The 26434-nt window shown below is 39.4% G+C and overlaps 1 protein-coding gene across 9 annotated transcripts in view; it reads right to left on the bottom strand.

The window, feature by feature from the left end:
- The window catches only part of cacnb2a (calcium channel, voltage-dependent, beta 2a), a 57454-nt gene that overhangs the window by 9950 nt on the left and 21070 nt on the right, over positions 1-26434 (bottom strand). For 3 of the 9 annotated variants that reach the window (XM_067485790.1, XM_067485791.1, XM_067485793.1), the window contains 5 exons: positions 9223-9342; positions 3060-3182; positions 2806-2942; positions 2633-2709; positions 2179-2312 (listed from right to left, as the gene is read on the bottom strand). In XM_067485790.1, the coding sequence (XP_067341891.1) occupies positions 2179-2312; positions 2633-2709; positions 2806-2942; positions 3060-3182; positions 9223-9342 (591 nt within the window). Of the gene's footprint in view, positions 1-1957; positions 1978-2178; positions 2313-2632; positions 2710-2805; positions 2943-3059; positions 3183-9222; positions 9343-11677; positions 12448-19460; positions 19751-25211; positions 25355-26434 lie in introns of those variants that run through there. The other 6 variants (XM_067485795.1, XM_067485789.1, XM_067485794.1 and 3 more) reach the window with 6 other exon arrangements.

Here is a 26434-nt window from a genome sequence, read left to right on the forward strand (position 1 = left end):
AAAGCACTGGTACATTGTGAACCATGAGACAGGACAGCTCAGCACATGCAAGCTTTTTTTTTTTTTTTAATAAATAATAAATTTGTTTCTAAGCAATTTCAAGTCCAATTTTCATAGATGGTTCTTGTCTCATATCATGGTTCTGATGTCACTGGGTAAACAGGGAATCATAACAGGAAACGTTAGTCAGAAAAGGGAAAGAAGTCACAGTAGATCAACAGAAGCTAAGACTGAAAAACTGGGGAAATTAGGACAAAGGTTAAAAAAACTTACTCATTACTGTTGGTACACAGAGCAGTATGTGTAACAGCCTTAGCTTTTAACGGCCAACTGAAAATAATTTTTAATTTGCTATGTAATGACTTGCATAGCTTTTGATTTTAAAAGTTTAGTTCCCCCCAGTTGTGACGATAAACCCCTGTCCCCAAAGTCTATCCTGTATGTGGTAAAAACTAGTCATAAATAAAAAAAAAAAACATCAACTTTTGGAAAATGCACTTATGTTTTCTTGCCTGGAGTCGGATTGGACAGAAACTATGCTGATAATGAGTATGAAGCTTTAGCCACCAGACGCTTAGCTTAGCTTAGCCAAAAGAATGAAAACAGGAGGAAACAACTAGTTGTGAACAAAGTAGAAAATATAATCCTATATTGTTTGTTTACTTTTGTGCTAAGATAACCGCCTCTGTGCTGCAGCATCATATTTGCTACACAGACACCAGTGGTGCGAATCCTCTCCTGTAACACTTGGCAAGTGAATAAGTGAATTTAACTCAATTGTGACGTCTTCCTTTAAATAAAAAGTTTTCAGCAGACTTTTATGACGCAGGACACCACATTTATTTTTGGTACAGTTCTTGAAAGTGCCATTTCCATGTTCTCAGAATAAATGGCGTTTTCTGGGTTTTTTCTTATTTAGGAAACATTGGAATTTGTGTGCAATGCAAGGAGGAGAACCTGATGCTACTGTGTGTCCCAAGCATCTGGCTGAGCACCAGTTTTGAAGTGGCCTTTTTCTCTTAATGTTTAAGCTGCCCTCTCAGACCATTATCATAAAGAGTGTTTTCGTAGACTCTGTGTTGCCATTCCCCCATTTTTCCTCTTCTCTCAATTTCTAAACATTTTCTTTCTGTCTCATTCTGCCGTCAGCAAGCATCCCATGGGATGCTGTGGGAATTGATGTACAATACTGCTGACTAACAAGAGGGTATTAATGGACAATGTGGTTCTGCTCAAATGCTTTCAGTAGCCTTAGTTAAACCCCAGATTACTTTGTCAGTGTTATCATGGGAAAGGCATGATTATAAATTCTAGATCATTGTTTAATGACATTAGGTTGCCAGACAGAAATAACACACCATTTTGATTTAGCATTTTTGATAATATAATTGTCCAAATCAAACTAACTGATTTAATACAACCAAGTTAAATGTAGTGAACTTATAGGGCTAATTCACTTATGCATTTTAATAATGAAAACATATTCCTTTGTTGATTAAAATCCCAGATGGATTGCTATATGTATTTCTGGTAAATAAGTGGAATAGATGGAAACAATTATCCTGGCTGTTTGAAGGTAACAATAATCCTTAATGCAGAACATCTGGACAATTCTTATGACATTTGTGATGATAAAGATGATTGAAGATTTTTTTCTGAGTTTTTCATTAAGACATCCATAGTTTCAAGTCTTAGATCTGTGCCAAGCTTTAAAAAAAAAAAAAAAACCCTGTACACACTGAGGTCTCACTAAATCAGGATCACAAGTTCACTTACAAACACAAACTACCACAAACACAACACAACACAGAAGACTGGAAGAGCAGTGAGCAAGGTGAGAGAGGTCAGTAGAGAGGTGAGTCTCTGCAGGGGATCATATATAGAGTACTGTACAATGCAGACTACATAGGTCATCCCCAGACTCTGCTGAGCTGATGCACTGCACACCACCACTTACCGACTTCTGCTTCTGCTTAGCTGTGGTGAGACGGAAGAGGAAAAAGAGAGAGGTTAAGTTTAGGCATGCATGCTAATGGCTGGGTGCACGTCCAGGGAGAAGAACAGTGGTGTAGACAAAACAGGACGGGCGCTGAATGAGGCCGAGCAGCCACAGGCATTTGAGTCGGAGACGAGCGGACGGACAGAGAAGAACAGAGGGCGAGGTAGTCCAAAGTTTACCTTCTTAAAGAAGGGCATTCGTTTCTCTTTTGCTAGGGGTGACATGACAGTGTTTGGACTGGCTTTAGGGGAGCGCAGGTTGACGGGAAGCTCATTGTCCTCGGGGTCTAAGCCTGTGGCGTCTATGTCAATGGCTACGCACACAGACAGACAAGAGCACCATCACACAGAGGTGAACACAGGAGGTCACAAGTAACGGGGCTACATAACACATCGACAGTGGCACAGCATGAAGTTTATACACAGAAAGATCAAATGAAACATGTAAAAGTGCAGTTACGACCATAAAACAAGTGACAAATAAATGGCAACTTTACTGCAGGTAGAAATACAAATTGTGAAAAACTGTTAAATTGTACCTTCAGCTTTGATGCAATGGTTAGAAGTTGGTTTAAAAGACCGGGTATTTTATTGGGTATGATGTTATATAAAATGTGGGCATGCAACAACTTACCAGACGAAGGAGGAGTAGATTTCCTTGAGTTAGGAACAACGTCACCTAAACTAGATGATGAGTTTGCTCCCAATTTACTGAAACAAGAAACATCACTGATCTCAATAGAACATCAACACTTTAAGAAATCAATATTTATTTTATTAATTTGAATTATTTATGACGCCTTTTACCTGGAGTGGAACTTTCCCTGTTTGGCTCTCTGCTCCTGTAGGATACGAGTGTTTTCAAGCTTCACTGGACTAGGAATGAAACCGATTTCACATCCTTCTTTCACCAGGCGTCCTATCCACCAGTCGTTGTTGTATTTCTAAGTATATTATAAAAAGATAGTTGTTTTGAACAGTCTCCTTCCTCCTGGTCATTATTTTTGTGTTCAGAATCAATGTCTTAAGTATCATCTCAAACTGGAAAGTTAAATGCTCACCTCTTTGACATGGAGGAAGTCCTTTGCTTCAAAGGAGACAGCCATGCCTGGCACAGGGACATCATCTTCGTGACTTGGGCTGTAGTTGACATTTGTGCGAACAGCAAATGCAACTGGTTTGGTCTGGCAAGAGGAAAAAAAAGCAAGAAACAAAACAAAGATTCACATTGTGCAAAATATATAATTGTCTGTCAAACTCCCTGTTCTTTCAAATCTATTTTCACAAAGTATTGTGTCATGATTCTTGTCTTTGTGCAAAGGTGTAAAAAAATAACCCTGACTGAGCAGACTTAGTACTAGCACCAGCAGGATGGAATCTGTTAGGAGCAAGTGAAAAGCAGCACTTGCTGCTTCCTCATTATCACCAGTGTGGTGACATTGAGCTATTCAGTGGCCACAGGTCAGTCTGTGGTTGTACCAAGCAGCTTCCAGCTGTGCACGTGTGTCACTGTGTAATGGTGAACCAGGCGTTGCTGCAAAAATATGTCTCAGTGAAACTACCCAGAAAACACAGTTGTAAAACAGGACTCGTGTTATTTGCTTACGAGTAACACAAACAGCACTCATGCAAAGTGTTCATAAATCAGTCACACAGTCTTGAATCAATTCTGGCCTTTCCTCTCTCAGCCCATTGAGATAATATATGCAGTTAATGAAATGTTTCCTGTGCCTCCAAGAACTTTACTATAACCATCTCACCCTGCTGACCATCTTTTTTTGGCAGATACATATATCTTTGAACAGAGCAAGAACATACCCCTTCTGCCCATTGTGAAGATAAAATAAGATCATATTCTGAAAAATGTAATGCTCGCAAACAAAGCCTCTAAACTACACTTGTGTTGCAAGACTGGGACATACCCACATAAGACACACATCCCTTTAAAATTACAAAAAAAATGCTTTTGGACATAATCTTGAAGCTATCCTGCTGGTGATGGCAGCAACAGTTGGCAACATGGTCATGCCCTCAACAAGATTACATTTGCTCTGCCTTTGACTTGCTATGAGCATGACAGAAGTCAACTTAAAGCCAAAAAAAAGAAAGAAGAAGAAAAAAAAACAGATCAGGGATGCAGCTTAGAGTAATCTCCAAGAGTAGACTTGCATGCTTAATTTTTACCTGGACATGTAAGAAAGCACAATGAGAGGAAAAAATGGATATGGGGTTCAGCTGGAAGATTTTTTTAAAAAAGTACAATTTGTGGCCTGAGCAGCTCCAAAGGCTGGTTGGATTTTCCTGAATGTGATGTGTGAATTCTCCTCAAGATAGTCAACAAGACAACAATGGTCAGTGAAGCTCATCCTTTGTGAGCAAATGTGTGGTTTACGGTGGAGGGTGAAGAGGACAGAGAGTCCTTGGCATTTGAGACTGAGTGCAGGAAATTCCATTTATTATTCCATTCCACTAGTACATGTATGTCCATTAGGTTTGTTCTCTCATTTCTCTCATGGATCGCTGCATCTTTTCAGCCTCCCAGCTGATCTGCTTTCCTGTTTTTTATGGGGGAGTGACTATCAGCTTAAGATTTCTATAGACTTTTATAACACTTCAGTACTCAGTGAGCATTTACACATGCAGTACATGTTCTAATATGCCACCTTGTATCGCAGGCGACTACTGGATGTTATCACCTAAACACTGCAGCAGAAAATATCTACATCTCCTGCTTCTTGGATAACACAGGGGAGAGTGAGGGGAGAGACAAAAGTGGAGGCTTAAGAGAAAAATTAATAAAAAAAAACAGAAGAAGATGAAGAAGGATAAAGAGAGAGGAAAGTGAGCAGAAAGGAAGCAGTGGAGAAGAGGTGAGAGAAGAAGGTGACACATTTAGACAAACTAAGGATGAGACAGAGATAACCAGCTATAATGAAGCCCCGCGTGTAGCGGAGACCCCTGGGAGGCAGCGCTAAGACCACAGCCAATTAACTCCACATGACGCTCATCACAGTATCACATCACACCATGCGTAGATAATACTGCCTTCTCTGTTTTTACACGGACTGAGTGAACACCTGTCCTTGCTGTTTGCCATGCGAAATGTAACACACTACAGCCTCACACAAGATCCCATGCTACAAAAATCCCACATTGTTGCACCTTGAATGTTGTGGATCGATATGAAAGGAATTCTTTGAACCTTTATTTGTCGAGTGCTGTAAGATTTCTATAAGTGCCAAAGGTTGCTTTAGTATGTTGGAAATCGACAAAGTATTGATATTTAAAGACACCAGATTATCTTGTAATGTGTACGCGCTAATTCAATTCTTCTTTTGGTGACAGTAGATAATAGTACAATAACCCCTCCATGAGTAACTGCTAAAGAAGTGTAATTTACCTCCAGTAGAACAATTTTTTATTACTGAAGTCCTAAAAATGTATAAAGCTATTTTCATTTTCACAAATGCAGTGACAAATTCATTATACAAGCACTAATTAAGACAGTCTAGGAAATATGCTCATTTTCTTTGTAAAGATTTCAATGGGAAAAGCAACAACCCTCTCATGTCTCTATGTGAAAAATGAAGCTACAGCCAAGACAGGTTATGCTAAAGCCTGGCACGAAGACTCAAGACAGCTAGACTGGCTGTCCAGATTCAGAATACTAACACAACTAAAGGTCAATAATTAACATCTTTTACTCTATATTTTTTGTTTAATCTGTACAAACTTAAGCAATACATTTTATAAATGAAAGATTACTTCTTCGCTTTGAGCCAAGAGCATTAATGTTTAAATGCACACATTGAAATGATGTCTACCTCAAATGGCCTTGATCAACTGTTTTATTTTATAAAATAACACGAGAAGAAAAGATGGACAACACTGATATAAAATCCCAGTAAAATAAACCACTGTTTTCTCAAAACACATGTAGCATATTTAACCCGCAAAATGTACACACTGACGAGGAGACAAATGAACCGAAGATCAAAGATACTGTAACATTTGTTGGACAAAACACAGATTTTACAAAATGCTTTCAAAGTGTACTCAAATCTGGCACGTTGTAACTGGTTTTATCGTAGTAGTCCTGCAATCTGATTTTCTCTAAGCAACCAATAAAATAAAACACACCAACAAGTTGAGATCATTTTTAAGTAAAGGTTCAGTACAGCGCACGTGAAGAATAAAAAATAAGGGAGGCTATTCTACAGTATATCAGTATCGAGTTTAATGTAACTTTAAAGCAACAATATAATTATAAGCTAGTTTTTTTCCAAACTAATTTTAGTGGAAAAATGCTGTAAAACCTATGTTTATGTGGAGAGATGCCGTCAAAAGACTCTCATAACAAAGACTCAAAGAACAGCACTGGCAGCAATGCAGAGATATTCCGGTCAAAATGTTTTTGAGCAAAGCTTGCACATATTCAAATAGGACAGAAGTTGGTTTGTGAGAGCTTGCATTTGAAGACAGTATGGGGACATCTGATACTGCATGTCTCAGACTTGACAACACTCCTCGAAGCATCACACAACACAAATATTAGCTTATCTGACATAAAATCAGTAGAGGACTATAGTGTGTATATGTAAATACACATGAAATATAAGAGGGGAATGAGAAATCCTGTACATAACATTAGAGACAGCAAACATATCCTGGCTACTCACAAATATTAGTGGTATGTCAGGGAAGCAGTTGAATTACTGCCCATAAAGGCTCACAGTCAGAGTCTGCACTTCCTCTGACCCCAGCCTGCTCGGTCGCTGGTGGCCAGACCACAGAGAGTCTATTTTTTACTAGTCATCTGTCATGTAAAATGCCAGTGGGAGTAATCTATGCTAGGTTATCTATAAAGCCAACTTATCTTTTTAATTAGTGAGCCAGAGAGGGTGACTCTGGAAAATAACAACATAGAGCTGCTGGAATAATCAGTCTTTGCCAGCTTTTAAGCTGCCCCAAGACACCACAGGAGGAAAATGTCTATTGGAGTGGATGGAGAGCCAAACGCTTTGAATTTCAATGCTAATGATCGAACTAGCTGCTATAGACAATAAATCAATTTTCCAAACACTTGGTAGAATTAATATGCAAAAAAAAAAAAGAACACCACGAGTTATCCAATGAGCTGTACAGCAGGAAGAGAACGGAATGCACACGGAAGATAGCCGAATTATTTCGCAGATCAAAGGCATAAATCTTAACAGTGCCAGCAATTTGAGTGATTCTGGGGAAGTGAGCTCTGATTGCAATTCCTGTCACGCGAAGGCAAGTCTGCTCTGCCGTCCATGTGTTTGTTTATATGCTGCTAATTGTGGCCCAGAGCAGAGGAGAGCAGGCGAGGCTTGGCTCCGATAAACAGTGACGCTGAGCCCTCTGAGGCCCCTAACCTCTCACATCAGCAGCCCCCTAAAGCCCTTTCTTCGTCGGAGAAATCCGCTGAAATCAGCTGTAATACCCTGTTTCTATTACACCTAGTCAGTCCTGCAGCACTGCCCACTAATATTAGTACAGGGTTAGAAAAACACATGTAATTTACTGCCACCATTTCAAAGCTGAAGAAACAGAGAGGTAGGGAGGGCAAGAGTAAGATACCTTTATGTGTGTGTCACGCTACACAGAAATCTTGAATAAACGGATCTTATTGCTCAGATCTAGAAACTATTTCTTTAATCGTTCTCCCCTCAGTGAAATCTGACTGGTGCCCTCTACCAGACTGAGAATACAGAAGCAAAGTTACTTGTTGTTATAAAAGTAGAAAAAAAAAATGTAGATCTGAGAAAAGAGACAAAATAGGAAGCAGAGTCAACTGTTCATCTTACAGTAACAAACAGACCAGTGTAAAGTTTATATTACTGTTTGAGTGATGCCTGCCTTTATTGATTCAAGCATAATAAACCAGTTTGTCTGTACAAACATGTGTTTGTTCTTCTATACTTGTGGGACACTCACTGACAAAATGCCCATAATCATGGCTCCTGGTTCAGTTGATAGAGCAGTCGTCCATAAACTGCTGGTCACATGCCAAAGTGTCTTTGGGCAAGACACCGGAGCGCCAAGTTGCCCCTGCTAAGTCGCTTTGGATAAAAAACATCTGCTAAATGATTAAATGTAAATCTAACCATCACAACTACTAACTCAAATCATTAGCTGGACACTAACCTAAAAATAAGCCTTAATTCTAAAAACTATTAAGTCCGTCTAACATCATTCAAGAACATTTTCACTTTCAAACACATGATGATCAAAAGAGCATGTAAGGTTGTGTAGATATGCTCAGTTGTTACCAGCTGCAACATTAAAGTGATAAACACATACTGCATCAGTAATTATAATGCAATAATTTGAGCCATTCTGCATAAAGAGTACTTTTATTTTTAGTACAAGGGGAATTCACCGTAACTCACTTAACTGTCATAAAATTAAGATTTCAATCTGATGAAAAACTGTTCATGAGATGGCGCCATGTTCCTGAGATTTCCTCATCAGGACAAAATCTACATCCAATATAAGGTCGTCTGTTCTGTGGAAAAGGTTCACTCAGCAAACAAGACGAATTTCACCCTGCAATGCTTCAAGCATCCACTCACAAATCGACAAACAAAAACACAAAGGAGTCACATCAAGACAATTAGAAAAATAATCGTTTATCTGCCAGCGATGTTCCGTGATGTTGAATAGTTCATATTGCACTTTTCTGCACTAAAGTAAATTGAAAAAAAATAATTTGTGTCCCCTGTGAACAAAGACATTCTTCACACTTATTCATGTACCAGCATTGTGTTTTTACCTACACGAAATTGTTGAATACCACAAATTCTCCTACATTTCTTGCGCATACCACTAAAGAACTAATCTGTCCACACAACTGGTTCCTGCCTGTGTCCCTCTGTAAGTCCAAGTCCATTTGGAGGTCTATCAAATCTGTGAAATGAATTTAATTAGCTCTTTGGGAAGCTGATTTTTAAAACCACATATTTTAAGTTGTGTAATGTTTAAACCCACCTCTACTAGTTAGGATGAACAGCATGAACCCAGTGGTGATAGTGTGTATTGTGTATGTATACTGAACCTACAAATGAATGTGCTTTATTGGGCTACTAGCAGTCAGTAACTGGTCTGTCTCCTTAAAGTGTGAACCCCAAGCAGGACTTACCTGTGCTAAATACACTCCTGCTAGAGAGATTTTAGTTCGGGTGGGTAGAGGGTACCAACCTTGGCCTTGTCGAGCTGTGCCTGAGCCTGTCGCTCTGCCTCTCTGCGCACTGCCTCCTTATCCTCCTCCAGGGACACATCAGAGTCTGATGGACGGCTGGTGTAGGAGTCGGCCGAACCCTGTAGAGACACAAGCAGCGACACCTCAGTCACACACATACACAGAAACTTGACTATATACATTTGGATTCACACTTTAAAACTGACAAGTGTTATCAGTGGAGAAGTGGTAGGCATTTGATGTCCCTGTAGACACCTTAATTTCACCACTAACCTTTCTCTTAAAGGAAATGTTCAATTTTGGAGGTTGTGCAACTTTCAAATGTGCTAACACCCACACAGTCTGAAGTGTTAAAATGGACAAAGTAAGTTTAGTTTATGAAAGAATGAGCTCAAAGGCATGTGCAGTATGTAATTGTGCTTCAGCCACATCCCTGCAACAGACTATGAAAATCACAGTAGCTGATCAGATCTGTCTCAAATAATAGACACTTCCTCTTTTGTCTGAGAAAGCTTGACAAATGACGCAAACCGTCCTTCATAAAACATCTCCAGCAGCTCTTCCATCTTCAGTTCTCTCTCAACCGTTCGTCCGCAGATTTGTTGTGATCCTTCTTTGACAAACTGTAGGGGGAAATGTTTTGAGACTCCCGGGTCCTGCTACGTCTCTGTGTTATGTGTCTACAAAAGATCAACTCAAAAACAAAAAGCCCCACATATACCAGTGCACATAAGATTACCTTACGCAATCCTAAGTGCAGTGGACTCGAGCATAGCACCCCAGGCACACTTTCACAACACATCGTAAATGATTGATAAAGTAATGCTTGCACGTGATTGTTATATAAAGCATAGTGTGCACACTAACCCAAACCATTCTACTTTACATTCAGGCAGAGAGCAGTAACTACAGAAAACTTAAACAAACAGAGATGAACTCTGTAACAATGGTAATGTAAGACTTTTATTTTATCTCATCATTGACATAGACCATATTGTTATAGACAACCTAAAACACTGCACTCTGCTGTTTGGGTTCTCCATAAACCATGAGGGGAAAAATAGTGTTGCAGCTATGACTTCCTAGTATTTACCATGAAAATTACATTAATGCAATGAGAAATGTGATAAACACTGAATGACAGTTACTGCTATCCTGCTACGCTAGGCTAATTAAATCTGGAGGTTTAAAAAAAGTTAATTTAGGTTTAGAGACTGCTAGGCTGGATTATCTCACAAGATACCTTAAATCAGATCAGCTGACTATTGGTTTTTACACAAATTTATATTTTCATAAAATGTATTTAATATATTTAAAATAATTCAGATTATGAATCTGGTGATTTCTGGTGGTCACTATATTCTGACAATAGAAATAACCAGGTCATTTACAGCTAATTGAAAAAAAACTTTATCCTGATGGAAAAAAAAAAAAAAAAAAAAAACGTGAGAAAAACATTGTTTAAGTTTGCACATAGACTACAGATTATTTTCTAATCACCGCAACTCACTTTCAGTTAGGCAAAAAAAAAAAAGAAAAACTGAATTTAAGAATAAAAATAGGGATTTTTTTTTTACTAACTTAGGTAAAGGCACCGTGATCCTTACCTGCACACTACTATGCCACCAACACAAAGGCATTCATTCATGTCACTGCACCATTACACTCGGCTGTCTGAGTTAAAAATAGCCTCCCTCACTCTGTGCCTGATTTGAATTACTCAGCCATCACATACATACATAGGAGGATCGTGCATCTCCCCCTTCCCCACCTAGATATTAGAGTACAGACTTCGAGATGCCACAAGTGATAAATTGTATCTAATACAGGGTTATTTATGTTTATGTCCACCATATTACATGAAACACTGCTGTTTGTCAGTTGCCTCCTGTGTCTCTCATCCCCCCTACTCTGAACCTGATATGAATAACTCATTTGAGAGCCAGGCCAGTAACTGCTCCATATTGATAGGCTCCTTTTCTCGTCATCACATTATGTCTCTTTTAAAACATCAACAAAGATCTAAACCATGGGTCGTATTTTGGGGATTTTTTCAAATGCGACACTTACGCATTAGGATACACTGTAAATGTCCTATATTGTCTATTTGCAGAACATTAGCTTCTGTGTTATGAGTTACTAAACATCTGGCATAGAAAAGCTCAGGTGAACACACCTGGACCACTGTTCTAAAGGTCACAACTCATACTGAGGTGTGTTTAAAAACACTGTCCCCGTGGGTCAGAAGGAGGTGACATGGACCTCTGCCCAGATCCTGACGTTCATAACTTATAACAACATCGTCGCCAGGCAATACACAATCATCCCACAATTACCCCAACACTACAGACTGACAGATGCATCAGACGCACACAGATTTTCTACACAAGACTCGGGCATTTACACACAAAAACACCAACCTTCACTTTGTAAACACACTCAAAATCTGCTTACACAGGCATCGGAGCTCTTGACGCGACCTCCCTTGGCTCGTTTCAGCAAGCGGATCCAGGTGGCCTTCATCAGCCACACTGGTCATTCAGTGTCCTGAGCCACTGCCCCCCCGCTACTGCTACAACTAAACCTAACTGCACAGCTGTGGTCACCTTTGCACCAGCGCTGCAGCTACCGTCACTGCTCCGGCCACAGGTACATTCAACACTGTGGCTACATCGACAGCTGGTTCCTGTTACACCTTGGCTGTAAATGCTACCATCACCACTGGATAAATAAAAAGCTTTGGAGTCAGAGCTCCTTGTTTTGCTGCAGCTCCTGCTCCTCCTGCTGCCGTTGTCAAAGACGGGGAATCCACAGGAGCTCGCTGCCCCGCGCATAATCTCAGCAGCTCTCTCCCCTGTCTGCCCCAGTCTCCTTGATACCTCGGTGAGTGCTCAGACTGCCGCTGCAGGTACTGAGGCTCACTCCCAGTATGACTCAGGTGGCAGCTATGCTCCTCATCCTCTATTCCATGCTCTTGCCTTGTCCTCCGCCTCGGCTATAGCCTCCCTTCCCCGTGCTGCTCCACAAGCGGTAACAGCAGTTTATCTACATGAGTCCCGGTGTGGCTGAGTGTGACCGACTCTCCTCCTGATGCTAATGAAGCTGCTGCTGCTGCCTCTCAGGTTCTGCAAGCACCCGCTTCCTCAATCTCTGTGTCTCAGCCTGTCACTGTTTGTCCTGCACGCTACTTCTCACAACCACCCCGTCCTACTTCAGTGATTCTGCCGCTCTCTCTCTGTCTCCCTCCCCTCCTTCTCCTCCTCCTCTTTCACCCCCCTCATTTTTTTTCTTCCGTTACCCCTCACAGTCAATCCATCTGCTCGTTGTGTCTCTGCAGTGATCAGTGCTGGCCTAGTACAAAATGTACTTATGAATACTGTTTATGAGTCCGCTGTGTGCATTATTTTGTTCTTTTTACCACTTTCATGTGTTTAAAGATGTTGAACAATGCATTCGGTGCCACATCTTGCTGTCTTGTTTGCTGTAGAAAACCCTTAACTCAAATCTACACACTACTGTTATTGTGCATAGTATTATGTTGCAGCTAATCCTTATTCCCTAAATCAATTCAGGCAGTAACACTCAAACTTCATTCCTTCCTTAAGAAGCTAGAAATGATTCCCCTTTTGCAATTTAAATTTAAGCAACCAGTAAAAATGAGAAAACTAAACAACAAGAGCTGTGAAGCTTAGCTAATTACACCACATTAACTAGAATATGGACTGTGTTCCTTTTCATATATCTAAAAGCCTAAAACAATGTTGGCTGCAGAATTAAACAAATTTTATAAAACCCTCAGATTACTTGTTTTATCCAACCATTCAAAACCTAAAAAGCAGAGGATTCTTACATTTGAGAAGCTGAAAAGTAGCAGAAAGTCTGTATTTCTACCTGATAAATGAAGCACCTCAAATGAGGTAAATAATTAATAAGCTAATTTTCTTTTTTCTAATTATATAAATACTTATCAAAAGAATACGTCAAATGGCATTTATCATGTCAAGACTAGACTACACTACTTGTTTTATGTATCAACATATACATTGTAAAATATTCTTCTAATCAAATGTTTGACTTTCCTTTTAATCCAAAATCCAAAATACTGTCTCTTAAGTGTGGGTAGTTTTTGCTTCTGTTTTATATACTTTGACATTAATAAGGCATCCAACTATGTCACTTTAGACACTAGAAAATACACTTTCACCATTTTCTCTCTTAGACACAATAATAAATTTGTTGAGAAAACAATCAAAGTTAATTATGATAAAAATACAATATGTAACATTGTATGTTGTACTGTATCTGTGTTAATTCGTCATCTCCTCACCATAGTCTTAGCAAGAGGGATACTGAGGTGAAAGCTGTTCTAAATCCTCAAATGTCTGATCAACAGTGATTCATTCATCTGAGCAGAGCATCGCAAAGGCACACAGGACAAATGAGAATAATTACAGCGTTAATTAAAATTTCCCTTTCTCATTAGTCAAAGTTAAATCCTACAGAAGGATTACTCAAAATTTCCCATTTCTTTTTTTTTTTAAAGGCCTTGCTGATGTATGACGCTCCTCTCATTGACCGTCCGCAAGGTTGTTTGAGGCCGGAGGAGTCAGGTGTCAGCCCGTGGGACCACAGATTAAAATGAGCTGGGTGAAAAGAAGCCATCACTCCCTGAGGAGCACTAACTGTACCTCAAAGGATGACATGCTAATCAGTGGTACCTATCATGACAAATCAATGACATGGCTTCATCCTCACGGGGTCAAAAAGAAACATGCACTTCAAAATATCACTTCACATCTTTCCAAGGAGGAGAGGTTTACACGAGTTTAGCTCCTTTGAACCATTGACTCCAAGGAGGATAGGGAAAGAAAATTTTGGACGGGAGAACATTTATCTTGTCCAATTACTATTATAATCTCACCAATGAAAACAGCAGCTACAACAGAAAATAAAACCAGCACCATGCTGTGCATGATTTTTAGGAAACAGTGCAAGGGTCACATATGGTTTAATGAGGTGGTTTTACAATAGCCTCCAGAGCTCTCGGGGCAGGTCACAGATGCTCTCAATGTGGAGCTGCAGAGCCTGGAGAGGAAGCGGGTGGAGCTGTGAAAGCTACACTGACAGACTCACAGCGACAGAAAGAGCCACCGGCTGTCTGACACTGCCGTCGATTGGACCCGCTGCCACACCCGCTGACACTGACAGCAATGTGTCGCCCACACACAGGCCACTAATAATAATCTAACACAGTATGATACTGCCTTGATCCATGAGGCAGGGTAAAATTTTCAATGTATTCACTGCTCGTCAACAAACTGAGTTACAGAGATGGTTAAAACTGGCAGGTCATTTATTTCATCCTCAAAGACAACACTAGTTTGAATACAAGCAATAAAAAAAGGACTTATGTCCCTCTGTCTCCTTTCATTGTCCTCTGTGTATGGGCCAATATGGGAAAAAACACGCCATCAAATAATAAAACATTTATTTACTTTAAGACTTTTGACTCCTGAAGACCTAGTTACTGGGCTGCAAATCTTCCCTGGCAACCTTGGAGGGCAGAAAAGGGAAGGAGAATTACAGTGTGTGAGAGGTGACTGCCTTCATCCATTGGTCAGAAAAAGAGAGATGCAAAGACGAACTGAAAGGGCAACAGCCTTGTGGTCTCTCCGCCACTCATTAATTTATTTGGTCACAGGTCCCTGCTGTAAGACCACAAATGACCTCTACATGCGGCAGTGGCACGGCAATCATTATATTTGAAAATTACAAACCACTGTGGCTATTACCACATTTAAACAGGAGGCTGTGAATCAGTCACTGCTGCCTCCTGCAACTGTCAGAATCACTTAATGTGAATGAAGCGGCTACAACAGGGAATTTCTTCATGATCTCAAAGCTTTCATTTCCATTTTTTAGCCACCATGGGAGGTAACTCTCCATATGTATGTATGCAGAAAATAAATGCTGTGCATATGAGCAATGACGTCCAGTCACTGCCAAAGAGACAGATGCTTCTGCTTCTTCCTGTGGTTTAACCCAAACCACACTGTACTCTTATGCCTGCCCACACAGAAATTCTTTGTCCTGGTAATTTCCCCTTTTCTCATATTTGCACTTCTCTTCACCTTGTGCCATTGTCCTGACCCTTTAATTTGCTTCATCTACGTACTATTGCTCAGGGGATTCCTAGTGGCTTTGACTTTCCTGCCTTTATTGTTGGGCTTCAAAGGGGAGAGGACGGTTTCATGCATTTTTGATACTTAGAAAGCATTTTATATTTAAATGATAAACCACACCCCTTGTACTGTACGCAATAATATATGGCCAAATCTGGCCCTAAAAACATTTTTATATTTGCTTTGGTCTCAAATGGCAGCATGCCCTGAAAGTAATTTGTTGTTTTATTGTGAGGCACAAATTTCACACTCGGGATTCAGGCACAAGGAAAAAAAGCCAAGGCAGTGTGAAATTCAACTATGCTTTAAATGACCGTGCACTTTATGCACTTTGTAACCTTTAACCACAATCTGAACAATAAGATACAGTGTATATTAAAATTCACACCTCATAACAAAATAAGATGGAAACGGCACAAATTCTGCAGATCATCAGCACAGAATTTAACGAGGCAGCATGGCCACTCTGCACAGTATGCCTCACATTCTGCATCATGATTGAAGAACGAAGATCACTGCTCAATCCAAGCCATGTTCAGTTCTGGCTGATGGACTGTAGCTGACTGCAGTGGGCTGACAATGGGCTGAGCGAGCGTGCTAGCAGTTTCAGGCTTGGCGTAACTCACTCTTGGCTGAAACAGAAGCCTTTTTCATAAGCCATCTGTCCATCACTGCCACTTCATTCAGCACAGCACAAAGTCTATGAATTCATCAGTCCACAAACAGCGTTTCCTTCGTCAAACTGAGACAATGGGAAGAGGCGGGAAAGCCAAGAGTGAGAGATATATGACTGCTACAAAGAATGGTTACTAATGTTTACCAGAAAACAGAGGAATGCACACAAAGTGAGGGAGAGAAGTGAAACAGATTGTCAGTACATTTGTGAAAGCAAAGAGAAAATGTGTGCGAGGGACAAGAGGAAAGAGAGAAGTAATTATCCTTCAGGCATGTCGAAGGAGTGATGGGCCACATGGACGCCAAGGTGACACTGACAGGCCAGTGAAAAAAGTGCTAAGTCAGCATTTCACTCGCCAGTGAATTAGATAAGTGCATCATCCCATTGAAGTGATGGGCCCACTGTCTTTCACGTGACTGGATCCCACATAGCTGAGGGCTAGCTGGAAACCAACCACATGGCAACAGTACTTGACAAGACTTTGTTTTTTGATTATGCTGCTCTATGTACAAGCTTTGCTACTGTACACATATAGTAGAAGAAACAAGGAGAAGAGATACAAAGAAGGTCTATTCGACTTCAGAAAACTCTAGTCAAAGAGGCTCATGGAAGATCTTCTTGTAAAAACAGATTTGTTTTTAAATGCCATTCACTAGTATTTTTAGAGAATTTGTGGCACATTTCCTTGTAATTTGAATTTTCGTCAAAGTCTTAAGAAAGGCACAAGTGGCCCAGACCTCTACTTCAAGTCCTGAACAAATTCACTGCCTTACTCTGCAGAGGGAAATTCATATTACACTTCAACCTCGAGATAAAACCCCTTTATATTAAAAGCAATTTTCCTAATGATCCCGATTGCTGTCACAAATATTATCAACATCAAGCTAGAAAATTGCTTTTGCTATGGTCAATTATCAACAGTCCATAAAATTTAATTAAGCTCATTGTCCTTGCAAAGTGACTAACGTTCAGTATGGTTCCATATTAAATCTGCGATAGAAACAAGAGTTAGAAGTCACAAAAAAGAGAGGGTTTTACACTAACAGGGTTTGAAGCACACACAAGGCTCTTGGGCTCTTAGTACTTCAGAAACACAGATGACCTGCAATCTGTACTGTGCCTGAACGCCTCTCAGGACCCAACAAAACCAGCCCACACTGTGTTCCCTTTTAACATAAAATGCATGCACAAAGGCAAATGTTAGGTCCATTTACAACAAGAGAGGAGGAAATATCCATCCTCACTACTGAGCCAACAGTACAGAGAAAAATCCAATCAACTGTTTGGCTTTGTTAATGAGTATCTGTCACACAATCGTTTATTCTAAGGTCTTGTTGCCAGCATGCTTTCCATTTGAGAACAACGAACCTCTGCATTTTTTTCCCCCTTTTGTTAGAAACTACAACTATTTATCAGATTCTTCACTTTTGGGGTAAAATTCCATAAACTTGGATGACATTTGGAATTTTGCCCTAAGAATTCATTGGAATGAACTTAAAGAGTTTAAATTTGATACTAAAATTGATTTAATAAAAATATACAGCGTAGGCTATACAAAAGTAATTCCGAATTAATATTCTGTTTACCATATTATCATCATGACTTGCCAGCTAATTGAGGTATTTTGGGCTTTCAGGATTTTAAGGGTCAAGTGAAGTTTGATAGAAAGTAGAAAAACCTCACTCCTTCCTTTCGCTGCCTTTAGGTGTTCATGCTGAATAGCTGAGTAGCTAGAGAATATTAATGTCAAAACTCCTCCACCCAACTACCAACATAAGGCATAATAGACAAGTTCATTATTGAATTATTAACATTTTAGCACGAATAACAATAAAGGTCTTAAAGGGTCAGGTCAAGATTATAGCCCCCATAGTCAAGACCAAGTGAAGCTGTTTAGGATTATACGGAAGACAGATTACTGAGAATATTAATGACTGTACCGCCATTTTGTGTCAATATTCTGGAAGTTTCTTGTTGTTTGAAGCAGGCAGTTGTTGATCGATGAGAACAGGCAAACTGGACTGTTTTATTGTATGATTACATTAATCTTATTTAACTAACAAAATTGTGTATATATGAAATAATGTCAGCCACATCTGAAGGAACTAACAAGGTAAACTCATTCCTTGTTAGACCAAAACCATTGAAAGGACAGTGGTTTTTATGTGTTCAATATTAAATTCATTTGATTTTCAGCACTGATATAGTACAACTGTCTGATGTTTTGATTTTACTTAGTGCTGACATGTCTGGCCTGTGTTTTGTCCTCCAGGCCTCCACACTTCTTAATCAGCTGTGTTAACACAACTCTTCACATCTCTCACTGATAGATACTTGTATACTTACACTGTGACAGTTAAACACACACTAAACAGATTCAGTAGGTGCTGCCTGACAAGCTGAGCCAAGCCAAGTGAATGCAGCTCAAGAGTTTAGCAGGTCCACGAATACTTCAAACAACAACTCATGAACATACTCCTTATGTAAGAAAACAACTGGTGTTCCAAGACCTAAATGTTGAACATGAAACTGAGTGAGATGAGGACACCCAAGACTAAAGATGTTTTTATGCTCATCGTTTAATTAGCATCTTTTCAAATTTCCGCTATGTAGTTGATAATTTTTTAAACTCGACCATCTGCACAATCTAGGTGTTCGAATGATGTTTGTTGAATTGTGTGTGGGCGACTCTTGTCAAAAAAGCTTAGCATTAATAAAAACAGCGTTGCTAATCACTGATAACTGTCACTAGGAAATATTTGGACTTTAAGTTGTCACAACACATCATTCTCTCTCTCTCTCACACACACACACAAACAAACACTCAAGGAGAACATGAAAGGTATGAAATAATAACTAGAACATTTCAATCACACGACATCCATTCATTTACAGCCAATGCTTTAATTCTGAAATAAAATTGTACGAAATACGAGTAAAACTTTAAAGAAACACACTACCGAGATCCTATTTTTTTGTGCTGTTTAGCAACCTCTATGCATAAAAACCAGACTTATCCCTGTTTACTTTCTTTCCTTCTCTCTTTTAAACCACTGTCACAGCTTCCCACTTTAAGCTAGCATTCAACGTGCAGTGGGGTTTGCAAGTTAATTACAGAAAAAGAAAAAAGAAAAACGCACACTGCAAGAGTCACATTGTGCTCCTTGAGAAAGACTCACTAAATTTCTGGAAAAGCAACAAGAAAGAAAAATAGGAAGCATATGATTATGGCCCTTTAAATCCAGTTCTAAAAATCTTCTCTCCTGCAGTGCAAGCCCTGCCTCTTTGTCTGGAGAATAGACAGGAGAATAGAGAAGCACTGTCGAGTACTGTCGCTCAGAAATGTTGAGTTGCTGAAAGTATGTTTACACAAACTTACCAGATCTGACTCCTCACTGCCAGAGTGATACATTTCTGCCCCACAGAGAAAATCTCCTCAGCTGCTGCCCATCTCGTCTCTGAGCATAAGAACTACCAGCCTGCCTGCTTCGCTCCTAGAAATACTTGTCCCGGCTCCAGGTGGGGGGGACGGCTTTACCTCTTTAGCTCAGAGAAAGTTGGAGCCAGACGAGAGAAGTTAGCTCCTCTCTGAGCACTTCTTTGGCCTACTTTAGTCCCTGAGAGGCAGAGAAAAGACAGGCGTCTTTCCCACGCTGGGAGAACACTCCTTCAGAGAGCCGCAATAGTCCTCCAGCCCCAAAAACAAGCCCTCCCTGCCCAATGCTCCTCTCCCCTCCCACACACACATACACACACACACGAACACATATATACACTCACTTGCTTTCACACACACGCAGTTAGGAAGTAAGATCTCTGGCCAACAGGGCTGGCCTGAAAATTCCAGAAAGCACCAAAAGCAGCTGCAGAAGCTTTTTATGTCTGTGTGTGATCTGGGGAGTATGCATGTGTTCTGCTTTGCCTTACACTCTATAGAAAGAAAGGCCAAAGAATTGAATTTGTTGTTTGGTCTCAACACATGTTGCGGAGACCACAAAGCCAGGAAGTAATTATCTTCACTAGATCGACAAAATGCCATATTTGCTTTCGTCATCAACAGGACTGAAGCCATTGAAACTTCGGACCATTCATGGCACATTTCCCTTTTCATTGATAGATAAAAGCCCGTTTCTTAGCAGAAAAAGAGTAAATAAAGTACAAACTCTATAAAATTAAAGTCATATAAAAGTCAGTTGAGTAATCAAGTGACAGATTTCTACTAAACTCCAGGGCAATGCAGCTGGTGGGTACTGTAAAACAGCACATCCACTTCAAAGAAACTTACATCCATCTCTTTATGATCTGAGACACTGAAGCTGTTTTGGTTGAGATGTTAAGTACACTATAAAACCTATAAAACACGACTCCAAACACAAGTTTGGAAACTGCAACATGTGAGTCATGAGTTCCCAAAATGAAATCATAACTATTTTAAATATTCCTGTAATAAGGCAGGAGTAAGAACAGAGGAATGTAGCTACTGTATGTCTGTGGAAAAACACACAAATTCAACATAATTTTTTTTATGTCTAAGTAGATGTATAATGTTACTTTGTTAGTAGGCTACGGTCTTGTTAGTTTTTTTGTGTGTGATTTGTGGCTAGTGATTGTTGGCAGTAGTAGTTAAAAAAAATGTTTTTTTAATATTAAGATTCAGATTTTTGTTTTAACCACTTGTTTAACACCGTAGATATTTTTGCGCTCTTTGTTGAGGACGCCCTCAAGCTCTGAAAAGAACTGAATTGTGATAGCAAGACGACTGGGTCGGAGCAATGTAAACATTGTTGCACAGTAGACGCTCATGGCAGTGATATTCCAAGATGGCAGAGGCCTCTTTCACCAGGACCATTCATTCTGCCACAGTGCAAAATTTGTTAAGAACACTTCATGATGAACATGACATAGAGGTCATTGTGTTGCCATGGACTTCAGATTCCCTAGATCTCAAACGTGGTCTCAAGCTCAAGCGTTTGTGATGCCCCTCCTCGTAGATGCCATACCATAATGTGTCAGAGCTGTTCTGGCAGCAAAACGGGGACAATATTATGCAATATTATGGTTTTAATGCTATGGCTGATCCGTGTATTTGCTACAAGCTTTGTACAATCTTTAATATTACAGTAAAGCTCAGATTTGTATTTTCAGTGGTGGAAAAAATGTTTTTAGCCTAAAGTCAGTGTTATATTGTGTTTAATCAGGGTTTACCTCTTTTTGAGGATTATCATCCAGAGCATCTACTAAGCATGGGACAAATTCTGGGATTGTCATCCTCTTTTTGCCAGGACAACAGTTAGGACAAAGTCTTCTACTAACCAACATAACAAAATCACTTCAAATGTTCAATTTCTCTGTTGTACATAATGTTTTATTCTATTTTACAGTATATAGATTAAGTTGTTTTATAATCACTATTTACCATAATTCAAAAACACTTTTTAAGATGACGTGTGACCTGAAATTTTATAATAATGACAACACTTTCACAACTGTAAATATAATACTACAACGGGAGCTGGTTAGCTTAGTTTAGCATAAATAAATTTAAAAAAAAAATTTAATTCCTAAAACGTAGGCAAAAGAGCAAGCTAGCATATATCCCAATAAGCATATATTTCTTTAAACCAAATCAATCATATTCTCTAGTTCTGTTAAATAATATGTTAGCTCAATTAACTTTGATGATAACATAACAAAAACTATAAAAATGCGCACTGCAGATTCTTGATTTGTGTCAAAACTAAAAATATTCAATCTTTCATCATAAAACAAAAAGGGTTACATTTGACATTTTTGCCTGAATAAATGAAACAAGTAATAAATTATCAAAAATTGTTGTCAATTCATTTTCTGCCCATTGATGTCAGAAGGTGAAACTCTAATTAAGTTCAAGCCTGGGGCAAAACATTTCCACATCCTGACTGTGGTGACACTGGTGAACAGGTGTGTGATCTGGTGTCTTTGACTAGCCACTAAAAACGAGTTCTGCATGTGAAGCCTGCCAGATAATCAAAGTAACAGAATGTGGGATAATGATAAGGGAACGGTTTGTAAAACCAAAGTGAATGGGGAATTTAATATGGTGCTGATTTAAAATGACTGCATGTTTATTGAGTCTATGTAAGTACAGCTATGCTTGCCAAGATTTTTATGTTGAGGCCATTCATAGCAAAGTTTTAGTTTTTAATGTTTGTTGCTGATTTTAGGAGAAAGCAGTTGCAAATACTGTATTCAGCATGTGTAATGGACAAAAGAAAATGAAGCTATAGCACAGACTAGTTTCTTTACGGTATGTAATTACTATAATGTAATGATATAATGTGGTACTGTGTCACTGCTGACAGAACTTATCAGCTCTCTGAATGGGATTTCACAGATCAATGTCTTCCAGCTTCGCCAGCCCTGGGAAATCAGTGCTGGCATTGCCTTTGACTTATCGATCCGTATTAATGCTCGCAGTGACGTCAGCAGGCATTCAGACTGACAACACGGATACCTTACAAACCAGCACAGAGTAATTGGTCCACGAGGGGGAATCAATACAACATGTGTTTAACTTGGAAAAAAAAAAAAGAAGATATTTCCAACTATTGTTTCCTCTTGACCTTGACTGATACTAGACAGAAATTTTAAATTGTTCCTTAAAAATATTTGTCCTATAGAAAGAGCTGCAATAAAACTTAGTTTTTATGAACATTGGAATATATGGCATATATTATGCTAATACTTGGGTCTAAAAAAATTTGATTTGTTTGCATCCCTGTAAAGAATAACACTGGTGATTTTATATTTTTTGTTATTGTTAGTAAATAACAGTTTTAGCATCCATTCACTAAAACACCTCAATCTTTTTTTTCTTCATTTTTAATTTTATCTTATTCGTATTAGACCACTGTTGATGTTCAACAACCATAATTGATTAGGGCAGCAATTGTGTTTTTTACTCACTTGCTTAAAAAATTGAGAATCAGAAAGTAGTGATGCAATGTCACACTCGTGTCAACTGTAACACATTTAAAGTAGTTGTATTTTCTCACAAACAGGCCACATCCAAAGCCATTCAAATTGTTATAGGAGAACCAATACATTTTGAGCTTTTCAGAAACGGACTTAAATCAAATTAAAGTCTACCAAAACTGCCATGTGTTGGGTCAGATCTACAAAAAGAGTCTAGAGTCAGGTTAATTAACCTGAAGCTGATGCAGATTCAGTTGAAGTCCAGAGTTCCCGAATTGTAAAAAGGATAAATCCATTAACAGTCTTTGGGGTAAAGACTCACAAACTGACACTACAGAGTTAATCACAGTCAGTAAACAGTTCAGTGTATAATTTCATCACAATGCAGTGATCACACCTGTGTAGTTTCAGTTACAGGCTCAAACCACCAGACCGTTCAGGAGTGGGCACAGGTGTCTGACAGTTTCATGCTAGTGATTTCACAGTGGCCAGATTAACATCAAGAGTCCAAAACTAACACACTTTTCACTGATGATTTCATCTGAATTAGATATTTTCAGCATCATAACACTGAAGGCATCATAACAGGGGACAAAACGATGACAGATAATTGATTATTTTGACTCGGAGCATATCGGCAATGTCAGAAACAATATCCACAGCATCAACAGTGTTTCTTTCAAAACAGCCATTATCACAGGTCAAAATTAATATAAATGATGTTGAAGATGTTTAGTATAATTAAAAAGATCACTAATGGGCTACAAAATACTAAATAAATACACTACAGTTAGATCACTGGGGATCTGTAAGAAAGACTCCTCCAAAAGAGCTCTGCCTTGCCAAAAATGCTATTACACAAATGAAACTCTCCAAGAAGGCTTTAAGTGCTGGCGGATAAATCTGCCAGTTTCCCTGGAACTCCAGTGGTCCACCGCTGAATACAGACTTTTTTCTTCTTACCCCTCTTCAACAAAAACTTAAAAAGGCAATGTAATCTTCTGTTTAGAAACCAGAGCACAGTATTTACAGAAGTTGATTCTTTGAATGACCCTTTATAGTGCGATCAGAGCTTTTTGAAACAAAACACCAACTCTCATATACCCTATGGCCTGAACTATGCTCAAGACTATTTGTGTACAGACTGAAATACATGTGTAGCACTGATCAAAACTCAAAAACTTTAAAGTACAGATAGTTGACAGTGAATTATTAGTGTTAGGAAGATCAGTCTTACTCATTTTCATGTCTTTATATCAAATATGTATCTAGAGCGAGTTACTTAGCAAGACTGAAATCAGAGGGAAAGGACTAACTGCCTCTGTCTGAAGAAGACAATGGCAGTCTGTCTCAGGGAAGACACTGTGTGGGGCACATGAAACTCTATGTAACAGACAGATATGAGAGTAGTGTTGAGTGGTGTGAGATGACCTAATTTCTGCAGAAACTATTAACACTTCACCATCCATCCATTATTTTTAACTGCTTATCTTGTTCAAGGTTTCAGGTGCTGAAGCCTTGCGTAGCATTGGGCTACAGAGGTCACTAGTCCACTAGTATCTCAGGGCAAACACAGAGAGACATACAGAGACAGTAAAGTTAAAGTATTATGAACTTAAAGTCAGAAGCTACAGTAAATGAAAAGCATAAACCTAATATATGGCTGCAGATCCTGATGCATATTATCCAGATTAGACTGGAGAATACACCCTGGGCCTGATGTGAATGCGATTCATATCTAATGAAACCCTCAGGGCCGGCAGCCAGTATCTGACCGAGGTTACCTAGCTACAACACATGCCAGGCTACTCGAGCCCTGAGACCATCTCTAATTACAGACAACGAGAGAAAGGGAGAAAGGGGAAATGAGGTAGGGATTGATGGAGAAAAAAAAAGAGGATGGGAAAGAGATGTATATAAGCCCCAGATGTCCCGTTTCCTCTGTATCTCTGAGCAACTCTAGAGTTCGCCTGCTGTTTCTCCACTGCACCAACGGGCATCCTGCTAGCGTGTGTACCAAACCTTAAAACAGTACTGAACCTGCACACAAACTTCACAAATGAGATCAGAACTTCTCGGTATAACTGATTACAGAGGAGTGTAAATTTTTGAGCCCCAGTCTCCTAATGTCGTGTTACAACAATGACATTCTATTGACACAAAAAAAGAGCCTTACCCTTCTCAAGATGGGTTTAGTCCTTGGAGATAAAGGAAGCTTGTCAAACACCCCCAAGGGAATAAAAACCATGAGCTCAGTGTTGCTGGACAGCGAGTGTACACAGCGATTTGACTTCTGAAGTGCTGACATGTACAACGTTTGTTGGCTGCAGTGCAGTGTGTGGCGCTAACTGAGTCACTTCACGCTTGCTGAACACATCAACACATCGGCCGTCCCACATGGAGTCATAGGAAAATCTCTTCAGTCTACAATTTGGAACCATTGTCACTAATACAGTCATGCACAGGTCAGGGAAGCGCAGGAAAAGGGTGATACACACAAGTACAGATTATAGCGGCTCTTTTTTACCTGCTCCCTGGTGATGCACAGACATGTTGCATGATGAACAATTCACGAGATATAGAGGTTATCACACACTTGCATCACAGAAGCAGTTTTGGAAGCAAAGTATGGCCCAGTGATGTCTAATGAGTTTGATGTATTGCCTCATATCTGGTAATTTAATGATTAGGGTTTAGCTGACAAATACAGACGCACACAATTATTCCCAAACAAACAAGCTGTTTCTTGCTAGATAAAAGGATATTGCATTGACTCTCATTCATTTTTGGACCCACAGTACACTAACTACAAACCTGCAATGACCAACGTTTTGCCCCCTGGGGACCAGTAAACCAGCTAAAGATATTATCACTTTTGAAGTTAAGCAAAGTTGTCAGCAATTTTTCAGCAGCAATCATTCATTGGAAGTCATGTTTCTTCCCACCTGGCAAACGTATGCACTTTATATTCTCTCCTTTTTAGCTCACTTTTGCTTTCCACTAAATCCAGATGAATTCTTTCCCCTATTCATTAGAAGGAAATTGCTGCATTGTGCTGCTCTTACGTGATGGGGAAGTAATGTGCACGTTTTTTTGAAAACTGAAGTTAATTTAAGTGAATTTAAGTTCCAGCTGTAAAACCAAACCAGTGAGCAAAATTGTATGCTCAAATCCATACTTTCAACTGAGGACATATCACTTAAACTTTGCTTGGTTTATGAAGACTGGTTTTTGTCAGTTTTTGTTTAATAAGGCTTACTCAGATTTATAAAAAGGACTTGATCAGCGTAAACATATTTCCACCTAGTCTTTGCTGTTTAAGCTGTTTTTTTTTTTCTTTTTTCAACTGAGCGGCTGTAGTTCAGTTGGTGAGGCAACTTCGACATATCCGTGGACGAT

This window comes from Channa argus, chromosome 19 (assembly GCF_033026475.1).
Source record: "Channa argus isolate prfri chromosome 19, Channa argus male v1.0, whole genome shotgun sequence".
NCBI lineage: Eukaryota > Metazoa > Chordata > Actinopteri > Anabantiformes > Channidae > Channa > Channa argus.